General features: G+C 43.6%; 1 protein-coding gene across 1 annotated transcript in view; it reads left to right on the top strand.

Moving 5' to 3' along the window:
* The window catches only part of LOC128704826 (medium-chain acyl-CoA ligase ACSF2, mitochondrial), a 92,252-nt gene that overhangs the window by 36,643 nt on the left and 42,283 nt on the right, over window positions 1–13,326 (top strand). Inside the window, exon 5 of the mRNA XM_070080540.1 lies at window positions 1,216–1,333. Within this exon, the coding sequence (XP_069936641.1) occupies window positions 1,216–1,333 (118 nt within the window). The remainder of the gene's footprint in view (window positions 1–1,215; window positions 1,334–13,326) is intronic.

Raw genomic sequence — 13,326 nt, forward strand, 5'->3', positions numbered from 1 at the left:
GTGCTTGTGCTTGTCTTCATCTTCCTCAAGTCTTCCACCTCCTGCTGAGACACCGAGCTTGTAGCGGAGTGCTTGTGCTTGTCTTCATCACCTTCCTCAAGTCTTCCACCTCCTGCTGAGACACCGAGCTTGTAGCGGAGTGCTTGTACATGTCTTCATCACCTTCCTCAAGTCTTCCACCTCCTGCTGAGACACCGAGCTTGTAGCGGAGTGCTTGTGCTTGTCTTTATCACCTTCCTCAAGTCTTCCACCTCCTGCTGAGACACCGAGCTTGTAGCGGAGTGCTTGTGCTTGTCTTCATCACCTTCTTCAAGTCTTCCACCTCCTGCTGAGACACCGAGCTTGTAGCGGAGTGCTTGTGCTTGTCTTCATCACCTTCCTCAAGTCTTCCACCTCCTGCTGAGACACCGAGCTTGTAGCGGAGTGCTTGTACATGTCTTCATCACCTTCCTCAAGTCTTCCACCTCCTGCTGAGACACCGAGCATGTAGCGGAGTGCTTGTGCTTGTCTTTATCACCTTCCTCAAGTCTACCACCTCCTGCTGAGATACCGAGCATGTAGCGGAGTGCTTGTGCTTGTCTTTATCACCTTCCTCAAGTCTTCCACCTCCTGCTGAGACACCGAGCATGTAGCGGAGTGCTTGTGCTTGTCTTTATCACCTTCCTCAAGTCTACCACCTCCTGCTGAGATACCGAGCTTGTAGCGGAGTGCTTGTACATGTCTTCATCACCTTCCTCAAGTCTTCCACCTCCTGCTGAAACATTTCGTTACCTTTTGTAGTAATCTTTTAATGTGTGATAGAATATTACAGTGAAATATATTCTACAAGCTAAAATGCAAGAATAGGAAATTACTGTGATAGATATGTGAAACACAGGTCATTGAAAATGTTATGAAATGATATGAAAAATTAGGGTATTGAGGAAAAATATGGAACTTAGTAAAAAATGCAGTCAAAGTGGTGATAGAAAAAAATATCTTACCAGAGTGGCTCCGCGATGGAATAATTAAAAAAAAGAAGTTTATAAATCTCCAATAAAAAATGAATATTAAAGACTGAACACCACGAGCAGAGTTCTACTTCTGTAGCTATAAATATTAATAAGAAATACGTAATAAGAAAAGATATGTTTACTTCAGTCTTAGGCAGACGTCCTCTTTAACACATTTCTTACTTTACATTGATCAGTAATATATATAATATATATACCACAGTGGAACCTACAAGTTTGGAGATCTGTATGGCGCTGGTGATAGTTGCCACAAGACGATGCTCGCAGACATTGCTACCAGAGTTAAATTTGATGATCCTTTCAACATTCAGTTTACTTCTGTGAGTATTTTATTTGTAATATTATTGTTTGTAAATAGTTCATTACTACTAAACTGATTAGCGAAGAAATCCTGAGGCTCCGTTCTTGATCCAATTAAGTGGCTCTGTAATCGCTACCAAAGGATGGGTGTGGGGTGACAGTTTTCCACAGTATAGGTGGACAGGTAAGTGGCCTAACCACTTTGGTGCATTTTAATACAAGTATGTGTATGTGTGTGTGTGTGTGTATGTGTGTGTGTGTGTGTGTGTGTGTGTGTGTGTGTGTGTGTGTAGTGTTTTTCACGAGTACATAAAATTCATAAGATGGGGTATATCCCACTACCCATCAGCTGCACACAGTTATACCAGCTGTATACTCGTATGTTGCTGAGTTGGAAGGAGGTATACTTCTTGCAATTGCTATTTTTTCCGCGTAAGAGGTTGATTTGTAGGTCGCTTGATGGAGTTTGGCTGCTGTCCTGGAGTTGATGGTTGGCTTATCTTTATCTGAGATGGTGCACTGTATAGGATGTTTGAGAATGATACAAGGTTAGTTGTAAGCCGTAGATTGTTTGAAGTGAAGTCTCCATATATTGGGGTATTATTATCCTTGATGGACACAGAATAGTTCACATGGTACCCAATCTTCTATCTCTTCAGGGAGATCACTCAGGATCATTGGTCTCGGGAAGTTCTTCTTGAAGATGAAGCGCTTGACCCTTTGGATTCTGTGGGGAGGTGCGTTGATGGTGTAGTCGGTGGTGTTTGTTGGTTGTAGAGAGTTTTCTTTGTCAAGTATACAGAGTTCTTGCATGTCGTATACTTGTCTCTTTTTTAGTCTATCTATCCTGATATTTATTGCATTGATTCCCTGTTGGATGTGTAGTTCTTCCGTCCTGAGTCTGTCTCTCTTCCTGGTGACAGTAATAAAGCGGAGTGCTCTGTTCTGGACTCTTTGTAGCCTTAACATGTTGGATTTGTTTTTAGTCACATAGGCACGCAAGGATGTCCAAGCGAAGGTCTCATCATCATCTTGTAAAGGTACTTCTTGATGTGAGATAGGGCATTGTTAAACCTGAATAGTTGGATGAGGCGGACTTTTGCTAGGTTCAGTTTTTTGAAGATGTGAGATGTTGAATGGAGTAATCTGTCGATATCATATCCCAGGATCTTAATCGAGTTTCTTATAGCGATAGGCGTACCTCTGATTGAGATACCTCTTTTGTTGTCAATAGTTGATGCAAGGCAATCGATGGTGCTGATGAGGACTTTCTCCCAGTTGGCTGTTCTTCGTAGTTCCGCATTCATTTTCTCTATTTTCCTTCTATGCTTGTTTATTCCCGACATACGGGTGGAAGATACAACATGGATATCATCGTCAGTAAATTGGGTGATGATAGTATCGTCGAATTCAAGTTGGGAGAGATCGTTTACTATATATTAGAGTATGGAGCCGAGTCACGATCCGTGGCACTCCAGCTGTCGGTGTGAAAGTTCTACCGACTTTCTTGTTCCTGATAAGAAGTTGTATATGAGCCTGAGAAAGGTCCAGTTGTGGTCTGGAACGTCGACAAGTTTGAATATGAGGCCGTCGTGCTACAGGCTATCGAAGGCTTTGTTTCGTCCCTAGTAGCAATTTGGGCCAAATATCCCTGTCTCTTTAGGCTATTTACCAAATCGAACATGATTTGGTAAATAACCTGCTTTACAGTGAAGAGGTGAAGTTTTGGTGGTGTCTTTTACACGCAACTTGATAATTATTCATGCTGTCCTTAATATTTCTAGTTGGTTTTTACTGCTGGTAGGTATTTGATGTTGTTAGTTCGCAGCATGACTGGGTGGCCTCAGTGATTCTATCGTGGAAGGAGCTGATAGACTCATCTATTGCAGTTAAGAGTTGGTTCTCAAGAGAAAGAGTATGATCACTTCCTAGGTAGTCCCTGAACTGCTCAAAGCCTAGTGATCTTGAGTTGAGTTTCGGGCGGGTGGATATGTGGAATGGTGAGTTGTAAAGCTTTATTAGAACAGGAATGTGCTCTGACCCACCATTACCGCCTGGTGAGACTTTGCAGTGGAATAGGTCGCAGTCTCTGTTGGTAAGTACTACGTCAGGAGTCCCAGGGTGGGGGCCCACATATGTCTTGAAGAATGGGCCTTAGAATGATAAGTTTCTTGCTGTTATTATATTGAAGAGCTGCTTACCCTTTTGGTCGCCTAGTGGTTGAGCGGCGCCGCCGCAGCTGAAGAGAGCAGGGTGATGGGCATTAAAATCTCCTGCTAGGACTTACCTTACCTTTGATATGCCCTTGAAGATTTCGAGAGTTTCACTATTCTCGGAGCTCGGCCATGGGCCAGGTTCGTCTGGTGTTTCATTGGTCAACCAGGCTGTTGCTGCTGGAGGCCTGCTGTCCCACATATCCATCACAGCCTAGTTGATCTGGCACCTCTTGAAGGCTTCTACACTTGTTCCAGCTGTGTTTCTGATATCTTCTGGTAAGATGTTGAATAGTCTGGGACCCCAGATGTTGATACAGTGTTCCCTTATTGTCCCCACCGCACCCCTGCTCCTCACTGGGTTTATTTTCCATTTCCTCCCATATCTCTCACTCCAGTATGTTATGACAGTGTGCAGATTTGGGACCAGGCTCTCGAGTATTTTCCAGGTATATATTATCATGTATCTCTCTCTCCTCCCCTCCAATGAGTACATGTTCAAGACTTGAAGGCGTTCCCAGTAATTTAGGTGCCTCACTGCTGCTATGTATGATAATCTTTGTAACTGTATTTGTGTTAATCTGAATAAACTTATTTATACTTACTTAATACGATCTCTGTATTTGTTCCAGCTCTGATATTTCTCCTGCTTTGAACGGGGCCGTCAGCACAGAGCAATATTCTAAGTGAGGGAGCACTAGCGATTTGAAGAATTTAGAGACATTCCTACTAAGTAACCGGTGAAGGGAAATGGACTCCATGTACTGCTGTTAGGGAATGCATGTCCTTGCTTCACTAGGACGGCCATTCCACTGTAGGGCCCCTCTACATTTGTCGAGTGTTGAGTAACCCCGCAGCTTTATATGTTGGTCTGGTCTGGCTGCTGTCTCGTTCAGGAGGATAATGTCCGGGATGTGTTTACATAGTTGTGTTACTAGGAAGTAACGGTTGTTGAAGAAGTGTTGGATGTTGAATTGTATAATCGTGTGTTATGCGTTGATGCTGCGTGCAGAGTGTTGTGGTCTGAGATTATGGATACCTGGTGTGTGCATGCTATCCCTGCTTGATTCACTGGGGGGAGGGGGACTGTGGTACTGAGTGGTTCTCTGAAAACAGAATTGTTGATCCTCATCAATACTGCTGGTATTGTACAAGAATGGTATACAATACCGACAAGATGAAATTAAGACACATGTGCAACATCTGGGTATCTCAACGACTACGGTGCTCTTCGCACCTACTCCTAGGTTGAGGGACTGACTACCTCATCTTCTGTACATAGTTCTACTATCTTCAAGTTATGTCCTGGAATTTGTATTGATAAAGCCACTGGATGGCGAAACGTCTACATTAAAGATACCCAGATGTTGCACATGTGTCTTAATTTCACTGCTGGTATTGGATACACTGACGGATCAGATTCGTCATCTGACTCTAGGGATACGTCAGCTGCCTCGTCCCCGAAGTGCACAGGGTCATTATTCCCATCCACCTCGGTGATGGCAGACATTGGGTTCTCTTCATGGAAGGGTATGAGGGTGAGTTAAGCTGGATGTCCAGCGGCTGCATCACTCAGAGCAACAGTGGAACCTGATCAGTCGTTAGGGTCAGCCTCTACGGTGGCGGATTGTGCAGCAGTGGCTGGTGCAAGTGCAGGGGTCGATCCTTCATTGCTGGGGTGGGGAGGGGAGGGTCGGGGGTGAGTGTTAGGGGCACATTCACCCTGGTTTCAGGGGTGGGACTCATTAATGAGCACACTGTATCTGGGGTGATTATAGCCGAGGCTCCATCTGCAAATAACAGCTCGTTGTTGATGGTAGAGCAGAGCTGGTCATCGCCCCGTAACATGTCACGGGCCATCATGTACATCAGAATCCCCTTCATTACTCTTTCTTGTATAGACCCTGGGGAGATAAGGTAGGAGAGTGGACTTAGGGCTTGTTGCATACTAGGGTTAGGGGGGGAGGTTAGGAAGTGGAGGAGGTCCAGACATTTTCGTTGGTGGGGGTGGTAGTAGATGCCCTGCCAGAGCTCGGCAGACTGGGGAAGGATACTTGGGACAGCTTGGGTGGTGTCGGTGAAGTGGTTTTCTTGGCATTCGCCAATTTCTTGTCCAGAATTTTCTGTACTGTGGATTTCCTAACAGAGCAACTAGGGGAGACAGTATGTTTCCCACTGCAAAGGGCATACTTGGGTTTGCTCTTGTTAGTGCACTCTCTGTAAACAAGTTCTGAGCAGATACTGCAGACTGTTTTAACAATGGTGCATTTGTTTATATTATGGCTGAAACCATAACACTTGAAGCACTGGGTGATGTTCAAAAACTTTTCCATAGATACTTGGTAGGGTGTGCATTTGGTACCATAGCATCTCAAACTGTTGTCAGAGATGAGTTTTGGGTTCTTCTGGTGCCTCGAGAATTAGTTTCAGAGACTGCTGGTTGTTCGAGTTCTTTGCAAACTTATACGCCTTGAGGACCTTGATCTCAGAGTTTGCTCTATTTATCTCCTCCACGAGTTCTTCAGCAGTGTTTTCACGCATGAAGCTGTTGATGCGTGCAACAAATACAGCGTTGGGCCAGGAATGGGAGTGATACACACATTGAGGAGTTTACCTAGAATATCTTTCTTTAATAATTGGAGTAACTCCTCTTCCGAGAGTGGATCTGGAGTACATCCACCAATGCAACCGTGGCATTAGTACAATTGAAGTCAAAAATGTCCTTTTTTGCACTTCTGGCATCAGTGACCCCGAAGTCTGACTATTACCTTACCTGGGCATGTTGCCCCGGTAAGGTAAGGCTATCTCTGATAATATGCTGTAAAAAAGAACTTTCCTAAGTGTCCTTCATTCCTACTTCAGCAGACTTATGAAGGTCAGCCCCTAAGACAGCCTACACTTGAGGAGTGAGGAGGACAAGGCCCAAGGCATTGATTGGCCAGAGCTTAAAATACTACACGGGCTACTGAATGGTCACCTTGCCTGTGTTAAATCGCCAGAGGCGAAGTTGCCGAAAAAGAAGACAGTCAGGGGTCTATTGGTAATTCCCTTATGTATGCTGGAAAGGCAGTTGAACAGTCTTGGACCCCGGACACTTACTGTGTTATCTCTCAGTGTACTTGTGGCGCCCCTGCTTTCCATTAGGAGAATGTTGCATCCTCTGCCTAGTCTTTTGCTTTCATAGGGAGTGATTTTCGTGTGCAATTTTGGTACTAATCCCTCTAGGATTTTCCAAGTGTGTATTATCATGTATCTCTCTCGCCTGGGTTCCAGGGAATACAAATCAAGGGACTTCAACCGTTCCCAGTAATTTAGGTGCCTTGTCGTACTTATGTGTGCCGTGAAAGTTCTTTGTACACTCTCCAGGTCAACAATTTTTCCTGCCTTGAAAGGGGCCGTTAGTGTACAGCAGTATTCCAGCCTAGAGAGAACAAGCGATTTGATGAGAATCATCATGGGCTTGGCGTCCCTAGTTTGAAGGTTCTCATTATCCATCCTATCATTTTTCTAGCAGATGCGGCAGGTACATTGTTGTGGTCTTTGAAGGCGAGATCCGCTGACATTACACTCCCAGGTCCTTCACATTACTTTTTCGATCTATTGTATGGTTAGAATTTGTTGTATACCCTGATACAGTTTTAATTTTCTCAAGTTTTCCATATCTGAGTAGTTGAAATTTCTCTTCATTGAACTTCATATTGTTTTGAGTGGCCCATTTGAAGATTTGGTTGATGTCCGCTTGGAGATTTGCAGTGTCTTCGATGGAGGTCACTGTCATGGCAATTCGGGTGTCATCCGCAAAGGATAACACGGAGCTATGGCTTACATCTATGTCAGATATGAGGATGAGGAATGGAATGGGAGCGAGTGGAACAGAGCTTTTCATCGTAGATGCCTCAGACTTTACTCTGTTTACTATTATTCTTTATGTTCTATTTGTCAGGAAGTTATAGATCCATCTACTAACTTTTCCCTTATTACGCATTTTGTGCGCTATTATACCATGGTCAAACTTGTCGAAAGCTTTTGCATAGTCTATGTATACTACATCTGCATTTTGTTTATCCTCTACAGCATCCAGGACCTTGTCATAGTCCAGTAGCCGGGACAGGCAGGAGCGACCTGCTCTAAACCCGTGTTGCCGTGGGTTGTGTCGTTGGTGATCTTGCTTCTTAGAACCCTCTCAAAGATTTTTATGATATGGGATGTTAGTGCTATCGGTCTGTAGTTCGTTGCAATTGCTTTACTGCCACCTTTGTGGAGTAGGGCTATGTCTGTTGTTTTTAGTGAGTGTGGGATGACCCCTGTGTTCATGCTCCCTCTCCATATACTGCTGAAGGCACGTGACAGGGGCTTCTTGCAGTTCTTGATAAACATATCATTTATTACCTTTTCAAAGTCTTGTGGTGTTAGGATAATATCCGAGATTTTTGAGATGACCAAATATTGGGTCTCGTTCAGTCCCTCAGCCTGGAATCACTGTGTTCAGTGTACCAGTCTTGTAGAAAGTACAGCATATGGTCGGAGAAGTGGCTTATATACTGTAGCCAGTTGAGTGGAAGCAGGAGGAGGCGGAATTACAGGTGAACAATCCACTAGTGTAAGTAGGTCTTCGTCCAATGGTTGGACAAGTATTAAAAATCTTGGGATCTTGATACAAGGAATTCTTCAATACTTGTCCACCCTTTGGACGAAGTCTTGCTTACACTAATGGATGGTTCCACTATGATCCCGCCTCCTCCTGCTTCCATTCACCTGTCTACAGTATATAAGTCACTTCTCCGACCATATGCTGTACTTTCTACAAGATTGATGGACTGAACACATCGATTCCAAGCTGAGGGACTGATTACCTCAAACTCCTCCTCTCCTTACACCTTTCTGCTTTTTATATTGGACTGATGAAGCCACTGGGTGGCGAAACTTTTCTTCAGTAATCATTCTCATATGTTGTATAAGTGTCTCAATCTTCAACTTGTCGATTTTCAGAACCATTTACCACAATAGTTGTTTTGTTCAGGCTTCAGGTACATAATTTTATATTACGATGGTCCCGAGGGCACACAATAGTACATTATTTAGATTAAAGTTAGAATAACTCAAAGTCAAACACCTTGATTTATTTCTGATCAGAAGAGAAACTTTCCAGTTATTTTCCAGAAATCAAATTGAATAATAAAATCAGCGCCTTTAAAGTTACAATTACAAAAACCAATGCGAAGCTTCCTTTAAGAACATAAGAATATGAGAAAGAAGGAACACTGCAGCAGGCCTACTGACCCATGCGGAGCAGGTCCATGCCCCTCCCCCCCGGATTAGCCCAATGACCCACTAAGTCTGGTCACCTCCACTCAAGGAAGGAGCACGATGCCAGACCCAGCAGCACAAGCTAGTCAGGTCCAACTCACACCCACTCATGTATTTATCTAACCTATTTTTAAAACTACACAACGTTTAAGCCTCAATAACTGTACTCGGGAGTTTGTTCCACTCATCCACAACTCTATTACCAAACCAGTGCTTTCCTATATCCTTCCTGAATCTGAATTTTTTCAACCTGAAGCTATTGCTGCGAATCCTGTCTTGGCTGAAAATTTTCGTCATGCTATTTACCTCTGGTGGCCTGGTGGTTAACGCTCTCGCTTCACACGGCGAGGGCCTGGGTTCGATTCCCAGCCAGAGTAGAAACATTGGACGTGTTTCTTTCAACCTGTTGTCTATGTTCCCCATCAGTAAAATGGGTACCTGGGTGTTAGTCGACTGGTGTGGGTCGCATCCTGGGACACTGACCTCAGGAGGCCTGGTCACAGACCGGGCCGCGGGGGCGTTGACCCCCGGAACTCTCTCCAGGTAATCCAGGTAATCCCCTTTATTTATCCTGCTTTTCATTTATACACCTCGATCATATCCCCCCTAATTCCACACCTTTCGAGAGACCGCAGATTCAGGGCCTCAGTCTATCCTCATAGGGAAGATTTCTGATACATGGGATCATCTTTGTCATCCTCCTCTGTACGTTTTCCAGAGCATTTATATCCATTCTGTAATACAGTGACCAGAACTGAGCAGCATAGTCTAAATGAGGCCTAACCAAGGATATATAGAGTTGAAGAACAACCTGAGGACTTCTATTGTTTATACTTCTAGATATGAAGCCAAGAATTCTGTTAGCTTTATTGCGAACACTAATGCACTGTTGTCTTGGTTTTAGATTACTGCTAACCAGAACTCCTAAATCCTTTTCGTATTCAGTAATATTAAGATCTACATTATTTAGTTTATATGTGGCATGGTTATTTTCCTGTCCAACATTTAGAACTTTGCATTTGTCTATATTAAACTGCATCTGCCACTTCTCCGCTCATTGCATCAGTCTATTCAAATCATCCTGTCTAGTGTCCTCATTAGAATGAATTGGACGGCCTATTTTGGTGTCATCAGCAAATTTGCTTATGCCGCTTTTTATTCCCTCATCTATGTCGTTTATGTAAATTGTGAACAACGGGCCCAACACTGACCCCTGTGGAACACCGCTTGTGACGTGCCCCCATTCTGATTTCTCCCCATTTATGCAAACTCTCTGCTGCCTATTTGTCAGCCTTGTCTCTACCCAAAAAAAATTTCTCCTCCTATTCCTTGCGCCTTAAGTTTACTAAATAGCCTCTGATGTGGAACTCTATCGAAAGCCTTACGGAAGTCCATATACACAATATCATATTCATTACCATGATCTACCTCCTCCAACACCTTAGTGAAAAATGTTAGTAAATTCGTAAGACAGGAACGCCCCTTTGTAAAACCGTGTTGAGATTTATTAATCAATCTGTGCCTGTCAAGATGGCTACGAATTGCTTCGGCAAATATTGATTCCATAAATTTTCCCAATATGGAGGTAAGTAAGGCTTATTGGTCTATAGTTCGAAGCCAAGGACCTGTCACCTGCCTTGTAAATAGATATTACATTTGCCATTTTCCACTTATCAGGCACTATGCCAGTTTGTAGTGATATGTTAAAAATATTAGCCAAAGGTATGCTAAGTTCCTCTTTACATTCCTTTAACACCCTTGCAAACAGTTCATCAAGGCCTGAGGATTTGCTAGGTTTTAGTTTCTCTATTTGTCTGAGGACCATGTCACTAGTTACCGCAATCGTTACATTTTCCTGTTACTGCACAGAATCTAACCAAATTTGCACCTACGCTTGTGTAAATTACTAAATCAAGAAAGAAGGAAATTTGAAACTTGGGAAGTTTGAATGTATGTCGGTGTAGTACAGATGAGAAGAGCCACAGAATTTGATAAACACAAGCCTATCTGATGTTATCCTGACGCCAAATGACTTCGAACAGGTGATAAATAACATGCCCATTTACTCTGTCCCAGGCCCAGACTCATGGAACTCCGGGTTCATCAAGAACTGCAAGAAGAGCCCTTATCACGTGTTTTTAACATCGTATGGAGAGGGAGCATGGACACTGGGGTCGTCCCACAGTTACTAACAACAACAGACATAGCCCCACTCCACAAAGGGGGCAGTAAAGCAATAGCAAAGAATTACAGACCGATAGCGCTAACATCCCATATCATAAAAATCTTTGAAAGGGCCCTAAGAAGCAAGATCACCACCCATCTAGATACCCATCAATTACACAACCCAGGGCAACATGGGTTTAGAGCAGGTTGCTCCTGTCTGTCCCAACTACTGGATCACTACGACGAGGTCCTAGATGCACTAGAAGAATACAGATGTAATATATACAGACTTCGCAAAAGCCTTCGACAAGTGTGATCATGGCGTAATAGCGCACAAAATGCGTGCTAAAGGAATAACAGGAAAAGTTGGTCGATGGATCTATAATTTCCTCACAAACAGAACACAAAGAGTAGTAGTCAACAGAGTAAAGTCTGAGACGGCTACTGTGAAAAGCTGTTTCACAAGGCACAGTACTCGCTCCCATCTTGTTTCTCATCCTCATATCTGACATAGACAAGGATGTCAGCCACAGCACCGTGTCTTCCTTTGCAGATGACACCCGAATCTGCATGACAGTGTCTTCCATTGCAGACACTGCAAGGCTCCAGGCGGACATCAACCAAATCTTTCATTGGGCTGCAGAAAACAATATGAAGTTCAACGATGAGAAATTTCAATTACTCCGATATGGTAAACACGAGGAAATCAAAACTTCATCAGAATACAAAACAAATTCCTTCCACAAAATAGAGCAAAACACCAACGTCAAAGACCTGGGAGTGATCATGTCGGAGCATCTCACCTACAAGGACCATAACTTTGTATCAATCGCATCTGCTAGAAAAATGACAGGATGGATAATGAGAACCTTCAAAACTAGGGATGCCAAACCCATGATGACACTCTTCAGGTCGCTTGTTCTATCTAGGCTGGGATATTGCTGCACACTAACAGCACCTTCCAAGGCAGGTGAAATTGCTGACCTAGAAAATGTACAGAGAACCTTCACGGCGCACATAACTGAGATAAAACACCTCAATTACTGGGAGCTCTTGAAGTTCCTGAACCTGTACTCCCTGGAAAGCAGGCGGGAGAGATGCATGATTATATACACCTGGAAAATCTTAGAGGGACTAGTACCAAACTTGCACACGAAAATCACTCCTTATGATAACAAAAGACTCGGCAGATGGTGTAACATCCCCCCAATGAAAAGCAGGGGTGTCACTAGCACGTTAAGAGACAACACAATAAGTGTCAGGGGCCCAAGACTGTTCAACTGCCTCCCAGCACGCCCCTGGCTGTCTTCAAGCAGGCACTGGACAAGCACGTAAAGTCGGTACCTGACCAGCCGGGCTGTGGCTCGTACGTTGGATTGCGTGCAGCCAGCAGTAAGAGCCTGGTTGATCGGGCGCTGATCCACCATGAAGCCTGGTCACACACCGGGCCGTGGGGGCGTTGACCCCCGGAACTCTCTCCAGGTAAACTCCAGGTAAAGAATTCATTGTGAACGCTATGAATGATAAGAAACAGAATGTCTTATCTCTGAGCGTAACTACGTGAAAGAGGGATTTTGGATGTGATGGATAAACGAGATTTAATCAGGTGTTTTTGAGAGAAACCGAAGTAGAGAAGGAGTAACACAAGAATAATATTGGGTGTATTTGTATAAACTCAACAATTATGTGGGTTAGAATAAGGGATATATAAAAGTGGTTTATAGTTTGTGTTTTTGAACCTGGGGAAGATAGGTGCATACAAGTTTTAAACCAATTGAGAAAATAATTGTTGTAATGTACCTAAATTCTCAAGTTGGAGAAACTGTTGTAAAGGTTTTCGTAGGTAAGATTGGGTTTGGTAATATGTGTTACGTATTTTATGAATGAAATGAAGATAAACAGGTACACAAGAATACATGGCGCAATGGCAGCACTTTCTTAGATTATGTTTTTGTAGGACGAGAGGTACAGTCGATAAAAACTGCAATAACAGTCAGAGGAAGATAAGGTGCAAGAAGATAAATTAGGCATATGTACAACACTTGGAAACGTTACGCCACACAGACTTCATCAGTCCATACAAAGGAGAATGGTGAAGAACAGGAGGAGTTTAAGGTAATCAGTCCCTCAGCCTTGAGTCGATATAATCAGTCCATCAATCTTGAAAAGAATACAGCATATGTGCGAAGGAGTGACTAATGTACTGTAGGCAGGAGAGGTGCAGAAGTCGTAGAGATACACTGATATGCTCCTAGCACAGCCGCCTTCACAACGCTGTAATCAGAGAAGTCTTCATCACTCAGATCACCAGTGAATTCCTGTGCTTT

Source organism: Cherax quadricarinatus, unplaced genomic scaffold (assembly GCF_038502225.1).
Source record: "Cherax quadricarinatus isolate ZL_2023a unplaced genomic scaffold, ASM3850222v1 Contig581, whole genome shotgun sequence".
Classification (NCBI taxonomy): Eukaryota; Metazoa; Arthropoda; class Malacostraca; order Decapoda; family Parastacidae; genus Cherax; species Cherax quadricarinatus.